Source organism: Mustelus asterias, chromosome 18 (assembly GCF_964213995.1).
Source record: "Mustelus asterias chromosome 18, sMusAst1.hap1.1, whole genome shotgun sequence".
In the NCBI taxonomy this organism is placed as follows: Eukaryota; Metazoa; Chordata; class Chondrichthyes; order Carcharhiniformes; family Triakidae; genus Mustelus; species Mustelus asterias.
Window position 1 is genome coordinate 33196709 of NC_135818.1, and position 26849 is coordinate 33223557.

The window sequence follows — 26849 nt, forward strand, 5'->3', positions numbered from 1 at the left end:
GTAAGTTTCTATCAGATCTCCCCTCAACCTCCTAAACTCCAATGAATATAATCCCACGATCCTCAGACGTTCATCGTATGTCAGGCCTACCATTCCTGGGATCATCCGTGTGAATCTCCGCTGGACCCGCTCCAGTGCCAGTATGTCCTTCCTGAGGTGTGGGGCCCAAAATTGCTCACAGTACTCCAAATGGGGCCTAACCAGTGCTTTATAAAGCCTCAGAAGTACATCCCTGCTTTTGTATTCCAAGCCTCTTGAGATAAATGACAACATTACATTTGCTTTCTTAATTACGGACTCAACCTGCAAGTTTACCTTTAGAGAATCCTGGACTAGGACTCCCAAGTCCCTTTGCACTTTAGCATTATGAATTTTGTCACCGTTTAGAAAATAGTCCATGCCTCTATTCTTTTTTCCAAAGTGTACGACCTCGCACTTGCCCACGTTGAATTTCATCAGCCACTTCTTGGACCACTCTCCTAAACTGTCTAAATCTTTCTGCAGCCTCCCCACCTCCTCAATACTACCTGCCCCTCCACCTATCTTTGTATCATCGGCAAACTTGGCCAGAATGCTCCCAGTCCCGTCATCTAGATCGTTAATATATAAAGAGAACAGCTGTGGCCCCAACACTGAACCCTGCGGGACACCACTTGTCACCGGTTGCCATTCTGAGAAAGAACCTTTTATCCCCTTTATCCCCTTATCTAAGGAAAAATATACTGGCATTGGAGGCAGTCCAGAGAAGGTTCAATAGGTTAATCCCTTAATGGAATTTTGATATGAGTAGAGGTTGAGTAAGTTAGGCCCGCACTTATTGGAGTTTAAAAGAATGAGAGATGACTTTGTTGAAACATATAGGATTCTCGAAGGGCTTAACAGGGTAGATGTTGAGAAGTTGTTTCTCCCTGTGGGAGAGTCTAGGACCAGAGGGCATAATCTCAGAGTAAGGGGGCATCTATTTAAGATAGCGATGAGGAGGAATTTATTCTCTAAGGGTAGTGAATCTGTGGGATTCATTACTGCAGTGGGCTATAGAGGCTGTTTCGTTAAGTTTGTTCAAGGTTGAGATAGATAGACTCCTAATCAGCAAGAGAACCCAGGGAGGGGATAAGTCTGGAAAGTGGAGTTGAGGATTATCATAGATCAGGCATGATCTGATTAAATGGCTGAGCAGACTTGATGGGTTGAAATGCCTATTTCTGCTCCTACATCCTATGGTCTTATGACAATACACTAATGTCTTCTAAAAGGGTAGTTCTCCCTTGCAGGATAGATAGGATCAGCCTTTTCATCAGTACAGATGTGGTTTCGAGCAACAACCTCTCCTGTTAAGCAGGTCTTTGATGAAGAATGCACAGATGGCATTATACATGAAGAATGACAGCAGTCATGTTCGGGAAGATTGTAGATCTATATTTTACGAGGTCAGGCCATTACTGCCAGGGGAGAGCAGTCAGTGATGGGATCCCCTGTGGTTGTCCCCCTCCAAAATACTGTGGCGGGGGGAGAATGACCCTCCAGGGGTAAGCCACGGTGACCAGGTCACTGGCTCAGAAGGGAAAGAGGGGGACTAGGAGAGCAATAGTAGTGGGGGATGCAATAGTTAGAGGCACAGACAGGCAGTTCTGTGGGCATGAACGAGACTCCAGGATGGTAGTCTGCCTCCCTGGTGCCGGGGTCCTGGATGTCTCTGAGCGGGTAGGAAGCATCCTAAAAGGGGCGGGTAACCAGACAGACGTCATTGTCCACATTGGTGCAAATGACGTAGGCAGAAAGAGCAGGGAGGTCCTGCGAGAGCAATTCAGGGAGTTGGGTAGTAGGCTAAAAAGCAGGGCCTCTAGGGTAGCGATCCCTGGACTACTCCCAGTGCCACGTGCTACTAAGGCTAGGAACAGGGAGATTGTGCAGCTGAACATGTGGCTAAAGAACTGGTGCAGGAGGGAGGGTTTCAAATTCGTGGACCACTGGGAAGTCTTCAAGAGAGGATGGCGCCTATACAAGAAGGACGGGTTACACCTAAACTGGAGGGGCACGAATATCCTAGCTGGGAGTTTTGCTACTGTGGTTCGGGTGGGTTTAAACTAATGTGGCAGGGGGGTGGGGATCAGAACAATCGGTCAATAAGCATAGAGGCTGGGGACGAGGTTGGGGCCAAGACAAGGCTATCGAAGAGGAAGAGCATTCTGGGGGAGGATGACCTCAGTGGGCCTGGAGGTCTGGAGTGCATCTGCTTCAATGCAAGGAGCGTCACGGGCAAGACAGACGAGCTTAGAGCCTTAATGCTTGCGCGGAACTTGGATGTGGTTGCAATGACGGAGACTTGGTTAAAAGAAGGACAGGACTGGCAGCTGAATATTCCGGGGTATAAGTGTTTTAGGCGAGACAGAGGAGGGGTGAGGAGAGGTGGGGGAGTAGCAATGCTGGTTAGGGAGCATATTACAGCGGTACAGAGGGTGGACAATTTGGAAGGGTCAGGTAACGAGTCACTATGGGTGGAGCTCAGAAACAGGAAGGGTGCAGTCACTATGCTGGGGGTATACTACAGGCCTCCCAACAGCCCACGGGAAGTTGAGGAACGGATATGTAAGGAGATTCTGGACAGGTGCAGAAAAAATAGGGTTGTTGTAGTGGGAGACTTTCATTTCCCTCACATCGCTTAGGGCTGGGGGCCTGGACGGGGAAGAATTTATAAAATGCGTACAGGAAGGTTCTTTGGAACAATATGTTGACACTCCAACTAGAGAAGGGGCTATACTGGACCTAGTACTGGGGAATGAGCCCGGTCAGGTCATCAAAGTTTCAGTAGGGGTACATGTGGCAAATAGTGACCACAATTCTGTAAACTTTAGGATAGTAATGGAAAAAGATGAGTGTTGTCCTATGGGTAAGGTGCTGAATTGGGGGAAGGCTAACTACAGCCGGATTAGGCAGGATTTGGTGGCTATTGATTGGGAGAGGCTGTTCGAGGGTAAATCCACATCTGGCATGTGGGAGTCTTTTAAGGAGCGGTTGATAGGTCTGCAGGACAGGCATGTACCTGTAAAGAGGAAGGATAGGAAAGGTAGGATTCAGGAGCCGTGGATGACCTGTGAACTTGTGGGTCTAATCAAAAAGAAAAAAGATGCATACATGAGGTCCAGGTAGCTAAAAACAGATGGAGCACTGGAGGAATACAGAGAAAGTAGAAAAGAACTCAAACAGGGAGTTAGAAGGGCAAAAAGGGGTCACGAAATGTCCTTGGCAGACAGGATTAAGGAGAATTCTAAGGCATTTTATATATACGTTAGGAACAAGAGGGTTGTTAGGGAAAGAATCGGACCTCTCAGGGACAAAGGAGGGGAATTATGCTTAGAACTAAAGGAAATAGGAGAGATCCTAAACGAATACTTTGCATCAGTATTCACAAAGGAGAGGGACATGTTGACTGGTAGTGTCTCAGAGACATGCGTTGACCCATTAGAAAAAATCTCAATTACAAGGGAGGAAGTGTTAGGTTTTTTAGGAAACATTAAGACAGACAAATCCCCAGGGCCAGATGGCATCTATTCTAGACTCCTCAGGGAGGCAAGAGATGAAATTACTGGGCCTCTAACAGAAATCTTTGTCCCTTCGCTGGACACAGGTGAAGTCCCAGAGGATTGGAGGATAGCAAATGTGGTCCCGTTATTTAAGAAGGGTAGCAAGGATAACCTGGGTAATTATAGGCCACTGAGCTTGACGTCTGTGGTAGGGAAATTGTTGGAGAAGATTCTTAGAGATAGGTGTTCCGCAGGGCTCTGTACTGGGACCTCTGCTGTTTGTGATATATATAAATGATTTGGAGGAAGATGTAGCTGGTGTGATCAGTAAGTTTGCGGACGACACAAAGATTGCTGGAGTTGCGGATAGTGATGAACATTGTCAGAGAATACAGCAGGATATAGATAGGCTGGAACATTGGGCGCAGAAATGGCAGATGGAATTTAATCCAGATAAATGCGAAGTGATGCATTTTGGTAGATCTAATGTAAGGGGGGAGCTATACAATAAATGGCAGAACCATCAGGAGTATAGACACACAGAGGGACCTGGATGTACAAATCCACAGATCCTTAAAGGTGGCAGCACAGGTGGAGAGGGTAGTGAAGAAGGCATATGGCATGCTTGCCTTTATTGGACGGGGCATAGAATATAAAAGTTAGCATATGATGCTGCAGCTGTATAGAACGTTGGTTAGGCCACATTTGGAATACTGCGTCCAGTTCTGGTCGCCACACTACCAGAAGGACGTGGAGGCTTTGGAGAGAGTACAGGAAAGGTTTACCAGGATGTTGCCTGGTATGGAGGGTCTTAGCTATGAGGAGAGATTGGGTAAACTGGGGTTGTTCTCCCTGGAAAGACGGAGGATGTGGGGCGACCTAATAGAGGTGTATAAAATTATGAAGGGCATAGATAGGGTGAACAGTGGGAAGCTTTTTCCCAGTTCGGAGGTGATGAACACAAGGGGTCACGGGTTCAAGGTGAGGGGGGCAAGGTTCAACACAGATGTCAGGGGGACGTATTTTACACAGAGTGTGGTGGGGGCCTGGAATGCACTGCCAAGCAAGGTGATTGAGGCGGACACGCTGGGATCGTTTAAGACTTATCTAGATAACCACATGAACAGACTGGGAATAGAGGGTTGCAAACGAATGGTCTAGTGGGCACATGAGCGGCGCAGGCTTGGAGGGCCGAAGGGCCTGTTCCTGTGCTGTATTGTTCTTTGTTCTTTGTTCTATTAAGGAAGCCAGAAATTTCTCATCATTAGAATTCAGGAAGTTTTGTTAACTTCTAGAAATAAGAAGTTGGTAGACGGAAAGAAGATCATTTGGATGTTGCATAGACAGTTTGCACATCCGGGACCTCAAAAACTGAAGGATTTACTGCCAGATGCTGGAATGTTTGATAAAGAATATGACGGCCTTATTAAACAAATCATGGCTTCGTGCAAAATTTGTATAAAGTATCGAAAGACACCACCATGTCCTGTTGTGTACTTGCCGCTAGGACTTAAAAGTATGGGACAAAGATAGGGGTATTTTTCTGCTGCCCTTTATAGTTATGGCGACCAGATTTAGCCTACCTATTGTAATACATTTTCAGGACAAATAAAACATTATTAATAAGGCTATGGAGAAATGGGTGGCAACAGGATCAGGGACAGCAGCAAAATTCCTGACAGCTAATGGTGGGGAATTGCCAATGAGGAATTTCGAGACATGAAAATTTGAACATCATAATTAATGCACACTGCGCCTTAGGGCTCATTCACTAATGGTCTGTGTGAGAGAAACTGTACAGTGATAGATAACATTATGTAAAATATTGGCTGATCAACCAGATTGCAAACAGTGCTGGCATGGGCAGTGCATGCAAAGAACTCTTGCAAATTGTTGGAGATACAGTTCATACCAGTTGGTGTACAACAGAAATGCTAAGTTGGCTCTGGCCTTTCCGATGCTCCCACTGCTCTAGAAGAGACGAGCATTAGTTCTACTTTTTTTGCTCATCTGAATGCTCTGCATGCAAGCAGAAACGCTGTTGAAGTTTCAGAGAAAATTCGGCGAGCCTTACAGCACTGCATAAGCTCATCAGGAATACAGTTTAGACAGGGAGACCTGGTGTATTACAAAAGAAAAGGGCAGAAAGAATGGAAAGGCCCTGGCAAAATGATAGGCAGTGAAGGAAAATTACTGTGGATGCTGGAATCTGAAACAAAAACATTTTCCAGCATTTTCTGTTTTTGTGAAGGAAAAATAGCAACTGTGCATGGGAATCAAATTGTTGGGGTTTATTCTTCAAGATTAATTAGACCATAAGACATAGGAGCAGAATTAGGCCACTCGGCCCATCGAGTCTGCTCCGCCATTCACTCATGGCTGATATTTTTCTCATCCCCATTCTCCTGCCTTTTTCCCATAACCCTGATCCCCTTATTAATCAAGAACCTATCTATCTCTGTCTTAAACACACTCAATGACCTGGCCTCCACCGCCTTCTGCAGCAAAGAGTTCCACAGATTCACCACTGGCTGAAGAAATTCCTCCTCATCTCTGTTTTAAAGGATCGTCCCTTTAGCCTGAGGTTGTGCCCTCTGGTTCTAGTTTTTCCTACTAGTGGAAACATTCTCTCCACGTCCACTCTATCCAGGCCTCGCAGTATCCTGTAAGTTTCGATAAGATCCCCCGCTCGGCCTTCTGAACTCCAACGAGTACACTTCCAGAGTCCTTAACCGTTCCTCATATGACAAGCTCTTCATTCCAGGGATCATTCTTGTGAACCTCTTCTGGACCCCTTCCAAGGCCAGCACATCCTTCCTTAGATATGGGGCAAAAAACGGCTCATAATACTCCAAATGGGGTCTGACCAGAGCCTTATACAGCCTCAGAAGTACATTCCTGCTCTTGTATTCTAGCCCTCTCAACATGAATGCCAACATTGCATTTGCCTTCCTAACTACCGACTGAACCTGCACGTTAACCTTAAGAGAATCTTGAACAAGGTCCCTTTGTGTTTCTGATTTCCTGAGCATTTTCCCATTTAGAAAATAGTCTATGCCTTCATTCCTCCTTCCAAAGTGCATAACCTCACACTTTTCCACATTGTATTCCATCTGCCACTTCTTTGCCCACTCTCCTAACCTGTCCAAGTCTTTCTGCAGCCCCCCTGCTTCCTCAATACTACCTGTTGATACTGACTGTACCGTTACAGTTTCTGAACAAGACATAGAAAGTGAAGCAATGCCATGAACTTCACATCTGTACATAATGGGCATTCATGAGGAACCAACTGTGGCAAATAAAGAATTGATTGATGATGAACAAAGACTGAAATGCAGAATAAGACTCTTTATTCAGAAGGACAACAACCCAAAGTAGGCACAAAGGTAACATACATGACAGAAGGAACCAATGTGTGGAGGGATGCCACCATCATAGGAAGAGCAGGAAGGGCCACTGGTAAATATAAATATTGGTTAAATGTGCAGGATGAACAAGACTCTGATCACATGCAGGAAAGATCATGTAGCAGCAGTCCAGGAAGTGAGAAAAGGGTGAATAGAAGTTGCAGTTGGACCAGAAAAATAACTACAGAAGAAACTAGGAATGTTTCTAGAAGTAGAAGCCCTCATGATAGAGAAATTTAGATAGCTGCCAATAAACTGGAAGATAAGCTGATAAAAGAAGCAAAATGAAAAGAAAGTTTGAAACATTTTGGAATATATATGGAATTACCAGGAGAGAGGGCCAGCTTTTTCACACAGTTGGATGTGCACCGAAAAAGTGTTCCCTGACGGCACATATAAGGTTAAAGCTAGACTTGTAGCTCAGTGTTTTTAGGAAAGATTTGGGGATCAGGATATCAGAGTGAATTCCTCTATTGGAGAGAAAGTAAGCCTAAAGATCTTTTTTAGCCATTTTGGGAACATCCGCATGGAAGTGCAAATTGATAGATTATAAAAACAGTTTTTGCAGGGTAAGCAATTTCAAAGGGAAGTTTTTTTTAAAGTGACCTAAAGAAGCTTGCGATATAAAAGGAAAATTGTGGAAATTAAAGAAATGTGTTAATGGATTGAATGATATGTCAAGAGTATAGTATTTTTCTTTGGGATCAGTCCTATTGAAACCAGGTTGCTTCCAATTAAAAGCAGACCCTGCGATGTTCTATTGGTAGCACAAGAAGAGACTAGCAGAAATCTTTATCATGCATGTGGATGAGTTTCTGTGGGGAGATTCTGTATGATTTGACCAATGGATGATCAGTAAAATCAAGAAGGAGTTCAAGATTGGATGCCACGCTTCAGGGCCCTTTAATACATTGGCAGAACAAATTGGCAGAACATTAAGCAGAACAAATCAGGAATGACATTGTAAAGTAAAGTTTATTTAGTAGTCACAAGTAGGGCTTACGTTAACACTGCAATGAAGTTACTGTGAAATTCCCCTGTGAAATACTGTGAAATTGAACCAGCAATCTTATCTACAAAATGTTAGTCGCATCCCATTAAGTAAGGAACATAGAGAAAAGAAGCAAGAGTAAGCCATTCGGTCCTTTGAGCCTGCTCCACCATTCAGTATGATTGTGGCTGTTCCTCTATCTCAACACCATACTTTCATGCTCTTCCCATATCCATTTACACCTTTAGAGATCTACCTATCTCCTTCTTAAATAGGCGGCACGGTAGCACAGTGGTTACTGCTACTTCACAGCTCCAGGGACCTGGGTTCGATTCCCGGCTTGGGTCACTGTCTGTGTGGAGTTTGCACATTTTCCTCGTGTCTGCGTGGGTTTCCTCCGGGTGCTCCGGTTTCCTCCCACAGTCCAAAGATGTGCGGGTTAAGTTGATTGGCTGTGCTAAAATTGCCCCTTAGTGTCCTGAGATGTGTAGGTTAGAGGGATTAGTGGGTAAAATATGTAGGAATATGGGGTAGTGCCTGGGTGAGATTGTGGTCGGTACAGACTCGATGGGCCCAATGGCCTCTTTCTGTACTGTAGGGTTTCTATGATTTCTATGAAATATATTCAGTGACTTGGCCTCCACAGTTTTTCATGATAGAGAATTCTATAGGTTCATCACCCTCTCCTCATCTCAGTCCTACCCTGTTTCCTGAGACTGTGACCCCCCTTCTTCTATACCCTCCAGCCAGAGGAAAGAAAATCCCTGAATCCATTCTGTCCAGCCATGTCAGAATTGTATATGTTTCAATGAGATCGACTTTCATTCTTCTAAATTCCAGGCCAGTCAATGCAATCTCTCCTCGTACAACATTCCTGCCATCCCAACAATCAGTCTGATTAACCTTTGCTGCACTCCCTCTACGGCAAGTATATCATTTCTTAGATGAGAGAGACCAAAACTGCACTGTACATCAATTTCATAGCTCTCATCACAGTCTTCGGAATAACTGTCCAGGTGTGGTCTCACCAAGACCCTATACAGCTGCAGTACCAATCCTTGCTCCTGTACTCATATTCTCTTGCAATGAAGACCAACATATCATTTGCCTTCCTAACTGTTTGATCGTTTTCAGCAACTGGTGTACTAGGACACCCAAGTTCTTTTGTCTGTTAACATTCTCTAATCTATCACAATTTAAATAATAATCTGGCATTCTCTTTCTCGGCCTAAAGTGGATAACTTAACATGTATTCACATACTGCTTTTGCCCACTTTTTCAACTTGTTTAAATCACCTTGACATGTCTTAACTTCCTCCTCACCATTCACATTTCCACCAAGTTTCATGTCATCAGCAAGCTTGGAAATATTATTTTTGGTTCCCTGGTCCAAATCATTAATGTATATTGTGAATAGCTGGGGACCAAGAACTGATCCCTGCGGGACCCTACCAGTCACTGCCTGCAACTCCCAATACATTGGGCCAGATTTTCACAGAAAGAGGAGCAGCATCAAAAGAAGAAATCGATCAATTGAGAAGTTTGATTGGACAGTTAGAACCACAGAAAAGTTACAGACGAAGGCCACTCGGCCCATCTTGTCCATGCCAGCCTGATGCCACCCAGGTGCCCCTTCTAATCCCACCTTCCTGCACCCGGCCCATAGCCATGTAGCTTACAGCACTTAAGGTAGAGATCCAGGTACTTTTTAAAAGAGTTTAGAATCTCTGCCTTCACCACCAACTTGGGCAGCGAATTCCAGACACCCACCACCTTCTGCATAAAAAAAGTCCTTCCTCATGTCCCCTCTACATCTACTGCAACTTATCTTGAACCTATGTCCCCTGGTTCCAGAATTCTCCACCAAGGGAAGCAATTTTATCCTGTCCACTCTATCTCTTCCCCTCAATTTTGTACACCTCTGTCAAGTCTCCTCTCAGCTTACTTTGTTCCAAGGAAAATAACCCCAACCTATTCAATCTCTCCTCATAGCTACACTTTTCTAGCCCTGGCAACATTCTTGTAAGCTTCCTCTGCACTCTCTCCAGAGCATTTATCTCCTTCCTGCATTAAGGTGACCAGAACTGCAAACAATACTCCAGTTGTGGCCTCACCAGTGTTTTATACAATTCCAACATTTTATCCTTTTACATTCAATACTTCTGCCAATGAAGGAGGGAATTTCATATGCCTTCTTTAGAACCTTGTCTACTTGAATTGCTGCCTTTAGGGACCTGTGTACTTGTACACCAAGATCTCTCACGTCACCTACCCCTCTTAGTATATTCCCATTTATTCTGTATTCCCTATAACTGTTTGACCTCCCTAAATGCATTACCTCACACTTTTCTGTGTTAGAATCCATTTGCCACTTTGCCGCCCATCCCACCAACCAATCAATGCCATTTTGTAGATTATAACTCTCCTCTACACTATCATTACTTGGCCAATCTTTGTGTTGTCTGCATATTTTCCAATTGTGCCCCCCACGTTCACGTCCAAATCATAAATATATCATACAAACAGCAAGAGACCCAACTCAGAACCCTGTGGAACACCACTTGAAACAACTTTCCATTCGCAAGGACATCCACCGACCATTACCCTTTGTTTCCTATTACTAGGCCAACTTTTGATCCAATTTGCCACATTGCCCTGTATCTCATGGGCTTTTACTTTACTGACTTATCTGCCATGTGGGACCTTGTCAAACACCTTGCTAAAATCCATGTACACAACATCCACTGCATTACCTTTATCAACCCTTCTTGTCACTTCCTCAAAGAATTCAATTAAGTTTGTAAAGCTAGATCTTTCTTTAACAAATCCATGCTGACCATCCTTGACAGGTCCATGCCTTTCTCTGTGATAGTTAATCCTATCTCACAGGATTGATCCTACTAATTGGCCCACCACTAATCTAAGACTAATTGGTCTATAATTGTTTGGCATTTCCTTCGATCTCTTTTTAAACAATGGAACTGCATTTGCATTTTTCCAGTCCTCCGGTACCTCCCCTGTATCTAGTGAGGATTGGAAAATCATCCTCCGAGTATCTGCTATCTCCCCCTGTCCTCCTTCAGCAGCCTCAGAAACAGCCCTTTGGGCCCTGGCAATTTATAACTTCCAAGGATTCCAACCCTTCAAGTGCTTTCCCTCTCTTTTTTTGATTATCTCGTCTAATATCTCAGTGTTCCTCCTGGACTATACCTGTATCATCCCTTTCCTTTGTAAACACGGAGACAAAATATTCATTTAAAACCCTTCCCACAGCCTCTGCATCTACACACAAGTTTCCTTCTTCATCTCTGACAGGTTCCACCTTTTTCTTAACTAACCGTTGACCATTAATATATTGATAAAGCATTTTTGGGTTTACTTTAACTTGCTAAACTTTTTTTCATTGCTTCTCTTTGATTATCTATTTCCTTTTTTCCTTCATCACTGCACTTTCTATATTCATCTAGGCTATCTGCAGTGATTAGTTCTTTGTGCCTATCGTATATTTTCTTTTTCTGTTTGACTTTCCCCTGTGTTCTTCTAGACAGTAAGAAGTTTAACAACACCAGGTTAAAGTCCAACAGGTTTATTTGGTAGCTTCTAGACAACCAGGGGGGCCTAGATTTGACAGTACCACTCTTATTTTTGGAGGGGATATGTCCACTTTGTATACTTAAGATCTTGCTTTCACCAGTTGAACTGGTTAAGCACTCAGACGAGACCTGATGCTAGTTATGACACGTGGGTGCTGAGTGCCAGGTTCTGAGAGCAAATAAAATATGAAAGAAATTTGAAGAAATGCATATTCCTGTTTCCTGTTTCTAGCCTAGGGTGAACCAGATGATAGAACCCAAGGAAGTAGGTGAGATCCTAAATGAATACTTTGCATCAGTATTCACAAAGGAGAGGGACATGTTGATTGGTAGTGTCTCAGAGGGATGTGTATACCTGTTAGAACAAATCGCAATTACAAGGGAGGAAGTGTTAGGTGTTTTAGGAAGCATTAAGGTAGACAAATCCCCAGGGCCAGATGGCATCTGTCCTAGATTACTGAGAGAGACAAAAGATGAAATTGCTGGGCCTCTAACAGAAATCTTTGTCTCTTCATTGGACACAGGTGAGGTCCCAGAGGATTGGAGGATAGCAAATGTGGTCCTGTTATTTAAGAAGGGTAGCAAGGATAACCCGGGTAATTATAGGCCACTGAGCTTGACGTCTGTGGTAGGGAAATTGTTGGAGACGATTCTTAGAGATAGGATCTATACACATTTAGAACTGAATAGTCTCATTAGCGATAGACAACATGGTTTTGTACGAGGGAGTTCATGCCTCACAAATTTGGTTGAGTTTTTGAGGAGGTGACGAAAATGATTGATGAGGGAAGGGCCGTGGATGTCATCTACATGGATTTTAGTAAAGCATTTGACAAGGTCCCTCATGGCAGGCTGGTGCAAAAGGTTAAATCTCACTGGATCAAAGGTGAACGAGCTAGATGGGTACAGAACTGGCTTGGCCATAGAAGACAGAGGGTAGCAGTGGAGGGGTCTTTTTCTGATTGGAGGTCTGTGACTAGTGGTGTTCCACAGGGCTCTGTACTAGGACCTCTGCTGTTTGTGATATATATAAATGATTTGGAGGAAGATGTAGCTGGTGTGATCAGTAAGTTTGCGGACGACACAAAGATTGCTGGAGTTGCGGATAGTGATGAACATTGTCAGAGAATACAGCAGGATATAGATAGGCTGGAACATTGGGCGCAGAAATGGCAGATGGAATTTAATCCAGATAAATGCGAAGTGATGCATTTTGGTAGATCTAATGTAAGTGGGAGCTATACAATAAATGGCAGAACCATCAGGAGTATAGACACACAGAGGGATCTTGGTGTGCAAGTCCACAGATCCTTAAAGGTGGCAGCACAGGTGGAAAAGGTGGTGAAGAAGGCATATGGCATGCTTGCCTTTATTGGACGGGGCATAGAGTATAAAAGTTGGCATATGACGTTGCAGTTATATAGAACGTTGGTTAGGCCACATTTGGAATACTGCGTCCAGTTCTGGTCGCCACACTACCAGAAGGACGTGGAGGCTTTGGAGAGAGTGCAGAAAAGGTTTACCAGGATGTTGCCTGGTATGGAGGGTATTAGGTCTGAGGAGAGATTGAGTAAACTAGGGTTGTTCTCCCTGGAAAGACCGAGGTTGAGGGGCGACCTAATAGAAGTTTATAAAATTATGAAGGGCATAGATAGGGTGAACAGTTGGAAGCTTTTTCCCAGGTCAGAAATGACAAACACAAGGGGTCACAAGTTCAAGGTAAGGGGGGCAAGGTTCAACACAGATGTCATGGGGACGTATTTTACACAGAGGGTGGTGGGGGCCTGGAATGCACTACCAAGCAAAGTGATTGAGGCAGACACGCTAGGATCATTTAAGACTTATCTAAATAGCCACATGAACAGACTGGGAATAGAGGGATACAAACGGATGGTCTAGTTAGGAACACAGGATCGGTGCAGGCTTGGAGGGCCGAAGGGCCTGTTCCTGTGCTGTATTGTTCTTTGTTCTTTTGTTCTTTGATTTGAGATTTGTCACTGATAAAAGAATAGACCTAGCTAACATAAAATAAATGTTAGAAAGAAGGGAGACCTTGAAGATACAATGGATTGACGCAAGTCACCAATTATCACACTGTTTTACAAAAGGAAATACCTGTTCCAAGAAATTGCTAAATGTATCATAACAAAATGAAAAATTGTTTTTGCTTTGTAACGAGGTGTATGTATAAATGTGATTAAGGGACTTTGGCATCTATAATGTTAAAGCACATGACTTTGTTTTCATTTATTTGGGTTGAGAAAAATGTGTTCTTGATTTGTTTTTGTTAAAGCTTTAATTTAAAAAGAAGAGGATCTGTTAATATCTTAGCAATTGTACCCTTTGACAATTACCTTGTTAAGCCAATTGAATTGCTAAGGACAGGAAAAGAGCACTGGATCAAGTATATATATATAGAGATAGCTGTAACACTTGCGTGTAGGGAACCACATGGAAGAACTCCACAGAGCTGTTTGAAGAATAAATTTGCTAAAAGTAAAAGACGAGCTTCGGTATCATTCTACCACTACTATTATTGAACTTAACAATAGGTTAAGTGAGTGGACAAAAAATTGGCAGGTAGAATATAATTTGGGAAATTGAGGTTGTCTGCTTTGAAGGAAGAATAGAAAGCAAAATATTATTTAAATGGAGAGAGACTGCAAAATGCTGTTGTACTGAGGGATCTGGGTGTCCTCATCCATGAAGTAATTAGAAAGGCAAATGGAGTATTAGCTTTTATTGAAAGGTGGAGTATGAAAGTAGGGACGTCTTGCTACAGCTGTGCAAGTGCAACTGCACTTGGTGTACTGCTTACCATTTTGTCTCCTTACTTAAGGAGGGATATACTTGCACTGGAAACAGTTCAGAGAAGGTTCATTAGGCTGTTTCCTGAGATGAAGGGACTGTCTTATGAACAAAGGTTGAGCAGATTGGGCCTATACTCGTTTGCATTTAGAAGAATAAGGGACGGTCTTATCAAAACATATAAAATTCTGAGAAGGCTTGACGGTAGATGCTGAGGTGTTTCCCTTCATGGGGTAATGTAGAACTAGGTGACACGGTTTCAAAATTAGGGGACTCCCATTTAAGACACTGTTGAGAAATTTTCCTCTGAGTGTTAATCTTTGGAATGCTCTTCCTGAAAGGGCAGTGGATGTGGGTCATTGATTGGTCATATTCAAGGCTGAATTCGACAGATTCCTGAACTTCAGGGGAGTTGAGGGGTACGGGGGACAGGCAAGAAAGTGGAGTTAATGCCACAATCATATCAGCCATGATATTCAATTGCGAAGTGGAGTCGGGGGGCCAAATGGGCCACTCCTGCTCCCATGTGTTATGTTCTTTTGTGGTATATTGATGTAACTATAATTGTTACGGATGTCACCTGATGAAGGAGCAGTGCTCTGAAAGTTTGTGATTCCAAATAAACCCATTTGAATCTAACCTGGTGTTGTGAGATTCTTACTGTGCCCACCCCAGTCCAAAGCTGGCATCTCCACATTATAATTGTTTGGTAAGATAAAATTGTGCTGGGGTTTATCTCGGGTTCTATAGAAGACTGATATGGACTTAAAATGTTAACTCTGCTTCTCTTCTCAACATGTGCTGCCAGACCTGCTGAGTTTATCAGGCACTTTGTTTTTCATTTCAGACTTCCAGCATCCACAGTATTTTTGCTTTTATTTGAGTGTTTATATGAGAAGGTTGTTGGCCGGAGAAATTAGGAGCGGGGGAAGAGTTGCACCATCAAATCCTCTTCAACAAATTAAAAACTAAGGTGTTTCATAAGGAAAGAAAAGAATTTTTTTGCGCTAAATCAATCTAATATTTTATAACCCATTTTGGAACAGCATTTCTGAGACTTGGCATCACACTACCAGCCAACTATTTGAAATGATATGTGACACACAAGTATTTGAGGATGGAATAAAATGCCTGAGCAAAATAATGTTAAAACTTTATAAAGTTTGGAAAATTAATAGAATCCAATTTACAAAACACATTGTAATAATGCAACTTCTGAAAATGCTTCTCATTCTTCCCCCAGTGTTCCTTTGTTGAGTACAAAGATGTTAAGCTGGTGTATCGCCAGTATGCTGCACTCTTTGTTGTGATTGGGATTGATGACACAGAGGTAAGCAGTATTTATCATTCTCATTGGACCAATATATATTGTACACATTTTCAATATACAAGCCCAAACTTTAGCATGGTTCACAATTAGCCAGCATCAATCCTCACATCTACAGTATTATTTTATCAGTGGCCTTTGACTACTTAAGTAAAAAAATAAAATGGAATGAACAAATGCACATAATACAGGACAAGCATACAGGACATGTGCAAAGTACCCATAATCAAAGATGTAATGTGTTAAATTTATACAAAATTGTTCTGGTGAGCTTGGTATTACTGGAATGTTATATTTCAGTCAAGTATATGCTGCTGACTTGTAAACTAGATACATGCTAAATTATGCGATTCTGTGGATAGATCAATAAAAGCACCTGATCTTATTAAAGTACACTACAGTGGAATGACAACAGCCATTTTCCCACAATTCTGCCCTTGTGCAGACCTACTGAGACCACAGAGCGGCTTAAAAACTTTCCCACATCAGTTGACCAATGAGGCAGACAAAACATGTGCTTATGTCTTTTTCCATAGCTAGTTTTTCCTGGAACAGGTCACTAGAGGCAATGCTTGGGGTGTCACTCCACATCAAGCACAGCTGACCAGGAGACTCTACTGCTCTTACAGTATTAGAAGGATTTATAGATTGATAATCAATTGGTTAACCGCGTCATGAACAAACCTTCTGTGGTCACCAAGCGCCAAAGTGGGACTTGAACCCTGAGCTTCTGGCTCAGTGGTTGGGATGCTCCTGTTGCACCACAAGACTTCCAACAACAGAGAGAGGCTTCATTTATAATTAGAAATCATTTTGAGAAACATAGAAAATAGGAGCAGGATAAGCTATTCGGCCCTTCAGGCCTGCTTCACCATTCATTATGATCATGGCTGATCATCCAACTCTATAGCCTGTTCCCACCTTCCCCCACTTATCCTTTGATCCCCTTTGCCCAAGAGATCTATCTATCTCCTCCTTGAAAACATACAATGTTTTGGCCTCAACTGCTTTCTGTGGTAGTGAATTCCACAGGATCACCACTCTGAGTGAAGAAATTTCTCCTTATCTCAGTCCTTAAAGTTTTACCCCGCATCCTCAGGCTATGACCCCTGGTCTGGACTCACCCACCATCAGGAACACCCTTCCTGCATCTACCCTGACTAGTCTTGTTAGAATTTTATAGTTTTCTATGAGATCCCCCTCATTCTTCTGAACTCCAATGAATATAATTCAAACTGACTCAATCTCTCCTCGCATGTCAGTCCTGCTATCCATTTTGTATTGAAATGGCACACCTGGTAGATATTTAAATTTCATAATCCATGATCAATGAAGTATTACAACTGGAATTAGTATTAAGGAAATATGAATATTAGAGTGCTTGTATCATCTGAACCAACCTTCTATTTCAAAAGCTGCTGCTATTACAGCTAATCTTCCAATATTGAAGGATCATTTATTGTGGCCAGCCTTCCAATGAACGCTAACATTTCTTTGAGTCCCACTTACTAAAGTGTAACTTAAAGAAAACACAAAATGTTGGAAATACTCAGCAAATCTGGCAGCATCTGTGAGGATTAGTGAAATGGAATTTGCAGGTGAAATCTTATGCGCTCCCCTGTGGCAAGTTTTTGGTGGCATTTAATCAGGCAAGGGTGGTGGTGGGTGGCAGCTCTGAAAGCACTCACTCAGTTACATGATCAAGGGACCTGGCATCAGCAAGGGTTGATTTGCTGCCGACTTCCTTTTCGCATGACACCCCCCCCCCCCAACCCCCTCTTCCTGCTAACCATTCATCTCTACCCTGGAATACAGTAATGATTGTATGCCTCAGGTGTGTGTCTACTGGCAGCAGCCACTGCCTCCTCTGTGGCATTGTGGTTCAACAGAGTGATCAAACTCTGGTTGGCCAGCAGCTTTTGTAAGCAGGGCTTCCACCCCCGGGGTTCTTGATTCCAGGGGAATGTCAGGCCTGTCAGGTGCCTGAGTAGAACAAGATGCTTCTTCCTGAAAAGAAGTGACACAGGGCTCTCTCCAGCTGGTGACCAAAACTGCCATTGTATCCAAAACTTCTGCCCATGGTGAGCAGAATGGAGGCAGAGAGTCTCAGTGGGGATTTTTTTTTAATGCTCAAAAGAATTGTAAGTTACAGGTCAGAAGGTAACTTTGTTTCCTGCTGCACTTGAAAATCAAGATGGAATATATAAGAGACCGGCAAAATGGATCTATTGGAGGATGCTGGCATTTGAGAGTCAGATGTGTCGCCACTATTGTGGGTAGAAATTTATGAAGGCAGTTTGATGCAAGACCTGAAAGTTGAAGGAAACTCATTTAATTCACTCCCAAAATTCAGCAGTCTATTAAGTCATATAATTGGTCTGTGCCAATATATTTTCGTGCTGTGAAATTGACATTCTTGAGATGCCATATTTAATTATAAAAACTGTAGCAGTCTAAAACTAATTCTTCTTTCAGAAGCTGTAATCAATTTGTTATTGAAGAAACAAAAACAGAAAATGTTGGAAAATCTTAGCAGGTCTGACAGCATCTGTGGCAAGAGAGTAGAGCTAAAGTTTCAAGTCTGGATAGTTATTCGTTGGAGCTGAAGACAATAGAAAATAGGGTGATTGGGGGGGGTGTGATTGACCAAGGTGTCACAGACAAAAAGACAAAGGGAATGTAAATGGTGATGATCAATGTTAAGAAGGGTGCTGATAGTAACCCATTAAGAGACCAGAGTGTGTAAATGGCAGAGCAAAGGTAAGCAGAGTGTCAAAGGACGACCTGAGACATGTAACAGATGGCCCTAGTGGAGTAGGGGGAGGGGAGACCCTAGTTGGGGGAAAGATGGAAAGATTTAAAAAAGTTGGAAAAATGAAATGATGGAAGAAATAAATATAAAAAAAACATGTTAAAAAATATATGTGAAGGTGGAGGTAAGAGTTCATGTTCTGAAGTTGTTGAACTCATTGTTCAGTCTGGAAGGCTGTAAAACGCCTATTCGGATGATGTGATGCTGTTCCTCCAGTTTGTGCTAACTGAAACATTGCAACAAGCCAAGGATTGACATGAGAGCAGGATGGTGTGTTGAAATGGCAAGTGACAAGAAGGCCTGGGTCCTACTGGCAGATGGACTGAATGTGTTCTGCAAAGCAGGCACCCAATCTGCGTTTGATGTCTTCGATGTAGAGTAGACTGCATTGGGAGCAGTGAATGCAATGGATCAGATGCTTCACCTGAAACCAGTGTTGAGGCCCGAGGGAGGAGGTAAAGGGGCAGTCTGAGGGGGAGGGGAGGGGGTGAGAGCATTGGCGTGGGAGATGGGCCGGACCCGGTTGGGAGCGCTGTCAACCACAGTGGGTGGGAAGCCTGATTAAAGAAGAAGGAAGACATATCAGTAGTGCCAGTTTGGAAAGTGGCACCAGTTTGGCATCATCGGAACTGATACGATGGAGGCGAAGGAACTGAAGAATGGCATGGAGTCATTACAGGATGTTGGGTGTGAAGAGCTGTTGTCGAAGTAGCTGTGGGAGTTTAGGCTTGTAATGGGTACTAGTGGACAGTCTACCACCAAAAATGGAGTCCAGTCAAGGAAGGGAAGTGTCGGAAATGGGCACTTAAGCATCCTGCTTCAAACATCATGAAGTAGGTGTCATACATAGTCTTGAGTTTTTTAACTCCACTGTATACATATATGCAGTAGAGGGTACAGATATGAATCTGACTCCAACCTAGATCTTTTACACCTCTCTCCATCTCTATTCTGACCCTGGTTCTGGGTCATGTGCCTTCTCACTGTGTGGATGATACTGTACTCGATACACATTAAGCCTGCATGTACCAGACCATCTACTGCAGCAGTTATAGATACACTAATAAACAATAAAGGCTATGGGGCTGGTTTGTTCGATAGGCTAGATGACTAGTGTGTGGTTCAGATTAATTCCAGCTGAGGTAGACTTGAGACCTCCCTCCTCGCCATGCCCCAAAGTGGAAGGCAATGACAAACCAGTGCTGACAAAAATTGCCAAGGAAAGCTGCTCAGGATGAAGCATCAGCAAACAATGAGTCAAAGACCTCCCTGCATGGGTTCCCTCTGGCTGGAGGAAACCACCTCCAGCTTCAAGACAGATAGAGCACTCACGACGTGAGATAAAAACATAAGAACTAAGAGCATGGTGGGGGCGGCATGGTGGCACAGTGGTTAGCACTGCTGCCTCACAGCTCCAGGGACCTGGGTTCGATTCCCGGCTTGGGTCACTGTCTGTGTGGAGTTTGCACATTCTCCCCCTGTCTGCGTGGGTTTCCTTCGGGTGCTCCGGTTTCCTCCCACAGTCTGAAAGAATTGCGGGTTAGGTGCATTGGCCATGCTAAATTGCCCCTTATGTCCCGGGATATGTAGGTTAGTGGGGTAAATGTGGGGATAGGGCTTGGGGTGGGATTGTGGTTGATGCAGACTCGATGGGCTGAATGGCCTCCTTCTGCATTGGAAGGGTTTCTATGATTAAGCAGGAATAGGTCATCTGGCCCCTCGAGCCATTCAATACGATCATGGTTGATCTTTTTGTGGATTCAACTCCACTTACCCGCCTGCTCACCATAATCCTTAATTCCTTTATTGTTCAAAAATCTGTATAACCTTGCCTTAAAAACATTCACTGAGGTAGCCTCAACTGCTTTACTGGGCAAGGAATTCCACAGATTCACAATCCTTTGGGTGAAGAAGTTCCTGCTCAACTCAATCCTAAATCTGCTCGCCCTTATTTTGAGGTCATGCCCCCCTAGTTCTAGTTTCACCCGCCAATGGAAACAATTTCCCTGCTTTGATCTTTTCTATTCCCTTCATAATCTTATATGTTTCTATAAGATCTCCCCTCATTCTTCGGAATTCCAATGAGTATAGCCCCAGTTTACTCAGTCTCTCCTCATAATCCAACGCTCACAACGCTGGAATTAACCTAGTGAATCTCCTCTGTACCCCCTCCAGTGCCAATATAACCTTTCTCAAGTAAGAAGACCAAAACTGTACACTGTATTCGAGGGGTGGCCTCACCAGCACCTTATACAGCTGCAACAACCTTGCTGTTTTTAAACTCCATCCCTCTGGCAATGAAGGACAAAATTCCTTTTGCCTTCTTAATTACCTGCTGTACCTGCAAACCAACTTTTTGTGATTCATGCACAAGGATGTCCAGGTCCCTCTGCACAGCTGCATACTGCAATTTTTTACCATTTAAATAATAGTCCATTTTGCTGTTATTCCTACCAAAATGGATGACCTCACATTTACCAACATTGTACTGCATCTGCCAGACCCTTGCCCACTCACTTAGACTATCTGTATCCCTTGCAGACTTTCAGCGTCCTCTGCACACTTTGCTCTGCCACTTATCTTAGTGTCATCTGCGAATTTTGACACACTACACTCGGTCCCCAACTCCAAATCATCTATGTAAATCGTAAACAATTGCGGTCCCAACACTGATCCCTGAGGCACACCGCTAGTCACTGATCACCAACCAGAAAAACACCCATTTACCCCCACTCTTTGCTTTCTGTTAGTTAACCAATCCTCTAACCATGCTAATACATTGCCCATAACACTGTGCACCTTTATCTTATGTAGCAGCCTTTGATGCAGAACCTTATCAAGAACAAAGAACAAAGAACAATACAGCACAGGAACAGGCCCTTCGGCCCTCCAAGCCCGCGCCGCTCCCCGGTCCAGGATTGAATCCTGAATCCAGGATCCCCGCCCAATTTTCCAGCCTATCTACATACCAATATCCTATCCACCGAGCTGTCCCTCACAGCTACGATGCTTTGTTCATTACAACCTATTAACTCACCCCCACCCCCCTATTCCAGACCATGTGATCCCCAGGGAGAGGCGAAAACCCAGAGTGAAAAACCCCAGGGCCAATATGGGGAAAAAAAAAATCTGGGAAATTCCTCTCCGACCCCCTGAGGCGATCGAAACGAGTCCAGGAGATCACAATGGCCCTGATCGGAAAATGCTTCCCAACCCTAGTCATTTCCACTTCCATGAACACCATATGAATTCCCTGCCCCCGAGACAGGTTCCCAACTATCCGCAGTCTCGCTCTGTACTGGCACCAGCAAGATGATCATAGAATGAAGCCTTGAAACGAGAAACAAGGAACAATTAGCCCGCGCCGCTCCCTGGTCCAAACTAGACCACTCTTTTGTATCCCTCCATTCCCACTCCAGTCATATAGCTGTCTAGATAAGTCTTAAACGTTCCCAGTGTGTCCGCCTCCATCACCTTGCCCGGCAACACATTCCAGGCCCCCACGACCCTCTGTGTGAAATATGTCCTTCTGATATCTGTGTTAAACCTCCCCCCCTTCAAAGAACAAAGAACAGTACAGCACAGGAAACAGGCCTTCGGCCCTCCAAGCCTGTGCCGCTCCTTGGTCCAACTAGACCAATCGTTTGTATCCCTCCATTCCCAGGCTGCTCATGTGACTATCCAGGTAAGTCTTAAACGATGTCAGCGTGCCTGCCTCCACCACCCTACTTGGCAGCGCATTCCAGGCCCCCACCACCCTCTGTGTAAAAAACGTCCCTCTGATGTCTGAGTTATACTTCGCCCCTCTCAGCTTGAGCCCGTGACCCCTCGTGATCGTCACCTCCGACCTGGGAAAAAGCTTCCCACTGTTCACCCTATCTATACCCTTCATAATCTTGTATACCTCTATTAGATCTCCCCTCATTCTCCGTCTTTCCAAGGAGAACAACCCCAGTCTACCCAATCTCTCCTCATAGCTAAGACCCTCCATACCAGGCAACATCCTGGTAAACCTTCTCTGCACTCTCTCCAATGCCTCCACGTCCTTCTGGTAGTGCGGCGACCAGAACTGGACGCAGTACTCCAAATGTGGCCTAACCAGCGTTCTATACAGCTGCATCATCAGACTCCAGCTTTTATACTCTATACCCCGTCCTATAAAGGCAAGCATACCATATGCCTTCTTCACCACCTTCTCCACCTGTGTTGCCACCTTCAAGGATTTGTGGACTTGCACACCTAGGTCCCTCTGTGTTTCTATACTCCTGATGACTCTGCCATTTATTGCATAACTCCTCCCTACATTATTTCTTCCAAAATGCATCACTTCGCATTTATCCGGATTAAATTCCATCTGCCACCTCTCCGCCCAATTTTCCAGCCTATCTATATCCTGCTGTATTGCCCGACAATGCTCTTCGCTATCCGCAATTCCAGCCATCTTTGTGTCATCCGCAAACTTGCTGATTACACCAGTTACACCTTCTTCCAAATCATTTATATAAAATGCCTTCTGGAAATCCAGATATACCACATCCACAGGTTCCCCATTGTCCACCGCTCACATAATGTTCTCAAGGAATTCCACCAAATTAGTCAAACATGACCTGCCCTTCATGAACCCATGCTGCGTCTTCCCAATGAGACAATTTATATCCAGCTGTCTCGCTATTTCTTCCTTGAAGATATATTCAAGCATTTTCCCTACTACTTAAGCTAACTTAAGCTAGTTAAGCTAACCGGCCTGTAGTTACCCGCCTTTTGTCTACCTCCTTTTTTAATCAGGAGTGTCACATTTGCTGTTTTCCAATCTGTGGGAACCACCCCAGAGTCCAGCAAATTTTGGTAAATTACCACTAGCGCATTTGCTATTTCCCCCCGGCATTTCTTTTAGTACCCTGGGATGCATTTAATCAGGTCAGGAGACTTGTCTACCTTTAGCCCCATTAGCTTGCCCAACAGTACCTCTTTCGTGATAATGATAGTTTCTTGATCCTCACTTGCCATAGCCTTCTAACATTTTTGGCATATTATTTGTGTCTTCCACTGTGAAGACTGACACAAAATACCCATTCAATGCTTCAGCCATTTCCTCATTTCCAGTTATTACAACCCTCTTCTCATTCTCTAAAGGACTAATGTTTACTTTAGCCACTCTTTTTCGTTTTATATATTTGTAGAGACTTTTCCTGTCTGTTTTTATATTCTGAGCTAGTTTACTCTCATAATCCATCTTACTTTCCTTTATAGCTTTTTCGTGGCTTTCTGTTGACCTTTAAAGATTTCCCAATTCTCTAGTTTCCCACTAATCTTTGCCACTTTGTATGCATTTTTTTTCAATTTGATACCCTCCTTTATTTCTTTAGATATCCATGGCTGATTATCTCTTTTTCTACAGTCCTTCCTTATCACTGGTATATACTTTTGCTGAGCACTGCGAAAAATGCTCCACTGTTCCTCAGTTGTCCTGCCATAAAGTTTTTTGGTCCCAGTCTACCTTAGCCGACTCCTCCCTCATCCCATTGTAGCCTCCTTTGTTTAAGCACAAGACACCCTGGTATTAGATTTTATCTTCTCATGCTCCATCTGTATTTTAAATTCAACCATACCGTGATTGCTTCTTCCAAGAGGATCCCTAACTGTGAGATCATTAATTATTCCTGTCTCATTACACAGGACCAGAACTAGGATAGCTTGCTCCCTCATAGGTTCCATTACATACTGTTCAAGGAAACTATTGCAGATACATTCTATGAACCTGGAATACATTCTATAAGACCTGGAACAGTGAGAACTTTCACATCTTATTGTAATTTATAAAACAAAGTATGCAACCTTAGAGTGACTGATCCTGTTCTGTCATTCAATATTCTCACATCAAATCCAAATAATGAAATTACATTGTTTAATGCAGTCATTCCATAGAATAATATCAATTTCAGCACAATAGGAGACCCTTCAGCCCTTAGTCTCCCATAATTACTTATTCCACTCTCATTTCTTTGTTTGTTCTACATATCCTTTAACAGTTTTCCTTTTCAAATGTTTATTAAATCTCTCTTGGGTACTGTATTTGACTCTTCGGGGGCGATTCTCCCATCGCGACTCCGCAACTTTTCTGGCGGGTCGGGCTGGGAGATGCGCGTCGTCAGCTTTTTTCCGGGATTTGCGCATGCGCCGGGAACGCATGCGCATCTCTCAGAGCCAGAGAACAGTTGGAGTCCAGACCATGCTGGAAACCAGCAGGAAGACAGGCAAGTCATTTGAATCTTTTTTTAATGTAGTTTAAATATGTTTTGCATGCAATTATCCGGAACTTGCCGAGCCCGATTGAATCTCCCACCCCGCCAGGAGTATTTCATTCCGGTGGGGTTTAGAGTAGCTCCCCACGTTCAGGGAACTAGCAGGAAACCCCACCAGAATGAAGGGGGAGGGGAAATTGGGGCCCCCCCAGGTGCCCCCGGCAGTGCCAACTTGTGCCCTCTGGCACTGCCCAAGGGGCAAAGTGCCCATGCCCAGGGGGTATCGGGCAGTGCCAAGGGGTGGGACCAATTGTGGGCCGGGCCTACGGACGGGATTGGTGGGTCCCGCTGCCACTCTGCATGGCGATCATTCTGGGTGGAGGGAGGCCAGCGATTGGGGGGTGCTGGGGGGCATGGTGGTGGTCTGCCGGGGGTTGGGGCTGCCTCCTGTGGGCTGGGGGTGTCTGACCCCAGGGGGATGTCAGTGGGGAGGGGGGGATCGTCACTGCTGGGGGGAGGGGGGGGTGAGGGGGTGGGCTGGACATCGGGGTGCTCCGGGGTGGGGGGGGGGGTCAGGGCTGGCCCAGGAATTGTTGTGGGGGCCTCGATTGGGCCTTGGGCGGGGGAGGGGCTGGAGGGGCAGCACTGCGGGGGTCCAGGGCTGGCCAGCGTTCAAGCCAGAGAGACTGACAGATCGGGGCCACTGCGCATGCGCAGAGTTCGGGAGCTGTCAGACTCCGGCGTGAATAGGTCCCGCCCCTCGGGTTTTTAATGAGATTCCCAATTGTGACCTCTGCAATGCACAGAGTGGGCAGATTCGAGTGTGAAGTTGAACTGAAAACAGTCGTGATCTAGACCAGTTTTCCCACCAATTCAGCACTTTTGGGAGAATCGCCCCCTTGATTTCTATATCTATTTGCAGTAATTAACTCAATATTTCTTTTTTTGTTTTAGTACTGATCCTAACTTCTTTTTATTTGTTCATGGGATGTGGGTGTTGTTGGCTGGGCCAGCAATTATTACCCATCCCTGACAGCCAACCATGTTACTATGGGTCTGGAGTCACATGTAGGCCAGACCAGGTAAGGATGGCAGATTTCCTTCCCTATAAGACATTAGTGAACCAGATGGATTTTTATGACAATCGACAATGGTTTCATGGTCATCAATAGACTTTTAATCCTAAATTTTTATTGAACTCAGATTTCACCATCTGCCATGATGGGATTTGAACCAGGTCCCCAGAGCATTACCCTGGGTCTCTGGATTACTAGTCCAGGGATAATATTACTACACCACCACCTGCCCCTTTATCCCCCTTGTTATTGATTCACAGACTAGTGGAAATAATCTCCCACTACTATGCATCTTAAATTATCTCAAAAATTTAAATGTTTCAGTTAGACCTTGCCCCGCTTCAACCTTCTCTGTTCTAATGAATTCAATTCTACATTTTCAAAGTCTCTTATCATATTTATATTCACTCTTCCCTGGTATTTTCCGATTAAAACAATGTCACAATGGCTACAATATTTTTTCTGAGGAGATGCCCAAACTCAACAGGTGCTGCAACTGAGATGTAACAATGTCTTGTGTGGATTTATTATTATCTCCTTGTTTTGTTTAAATGCTGTATGCCAAAATGCAAAATCGCATTTGCCCTTTTTGTAGCTTTTTCTGGCTTCAATTTCTGACAGAACATTTCACCCAGGCCCACGCCACGTTCTATTCCTGGAACACCCCCCGCTAATCCCTCTAATCTACACATCTTTGGACATTAAGGGACAATTTAACATGGTCAATCCACCTAACCTGCACATCTTTGATTGTGGGACAAAATCAATGCACCCGGAGGAAACCCATGCAGACACAGGAAGAACATGCAATCTCCACACAGACAGTTACCCAATGGTCCCTGTGGGGGGGTGCTGTGTGGCAGCAGTGCTAACATGAGCCACCAGGCCGCCCATGGTCGTTCTCTTGCCGTGCCGCCCATGGTCGTTCTCTTGCCGTGCTGCCCATGGTCGTTCGCTCGCTGTGCTGCCCATGGTAATTCGCTCATTTATTCATCCAGAGGATCCAAGTGAGAGGAGGGAGTTGTTGCCAAACAAATTTGATTGAATTTTTTGAGGAAGTGACCAGGCGTGT

The 26849-nt window shown here is 44.2% G+C and overlaps 1 protein-coding gene across 3 annotated transcripts in view; it reads left to right on the plus strand.

Moving 5' to 3' along the window:
• The window catches only part of ap4s1 (adaptor related protein complex 4 subunit sigma 1), a 101538-nt gene that overhangs the window by 26577 nt on the left and 48112 nt on the right, over positions 1–26849 (plus strand). For all 3 annotated transcript variants that reach the window (XM_078233727.1, XM_078233725.1, XM_078233726.1), the window contains exon 3: positions 15564–15650. In XM_078233727.1, the coding sequence (XP_078089853.1) occupies positions 15564–15650 (87 nt within the window). The remainder of the gene's footprint in view (positions 1–15563; positions 15651–26849) is intronic.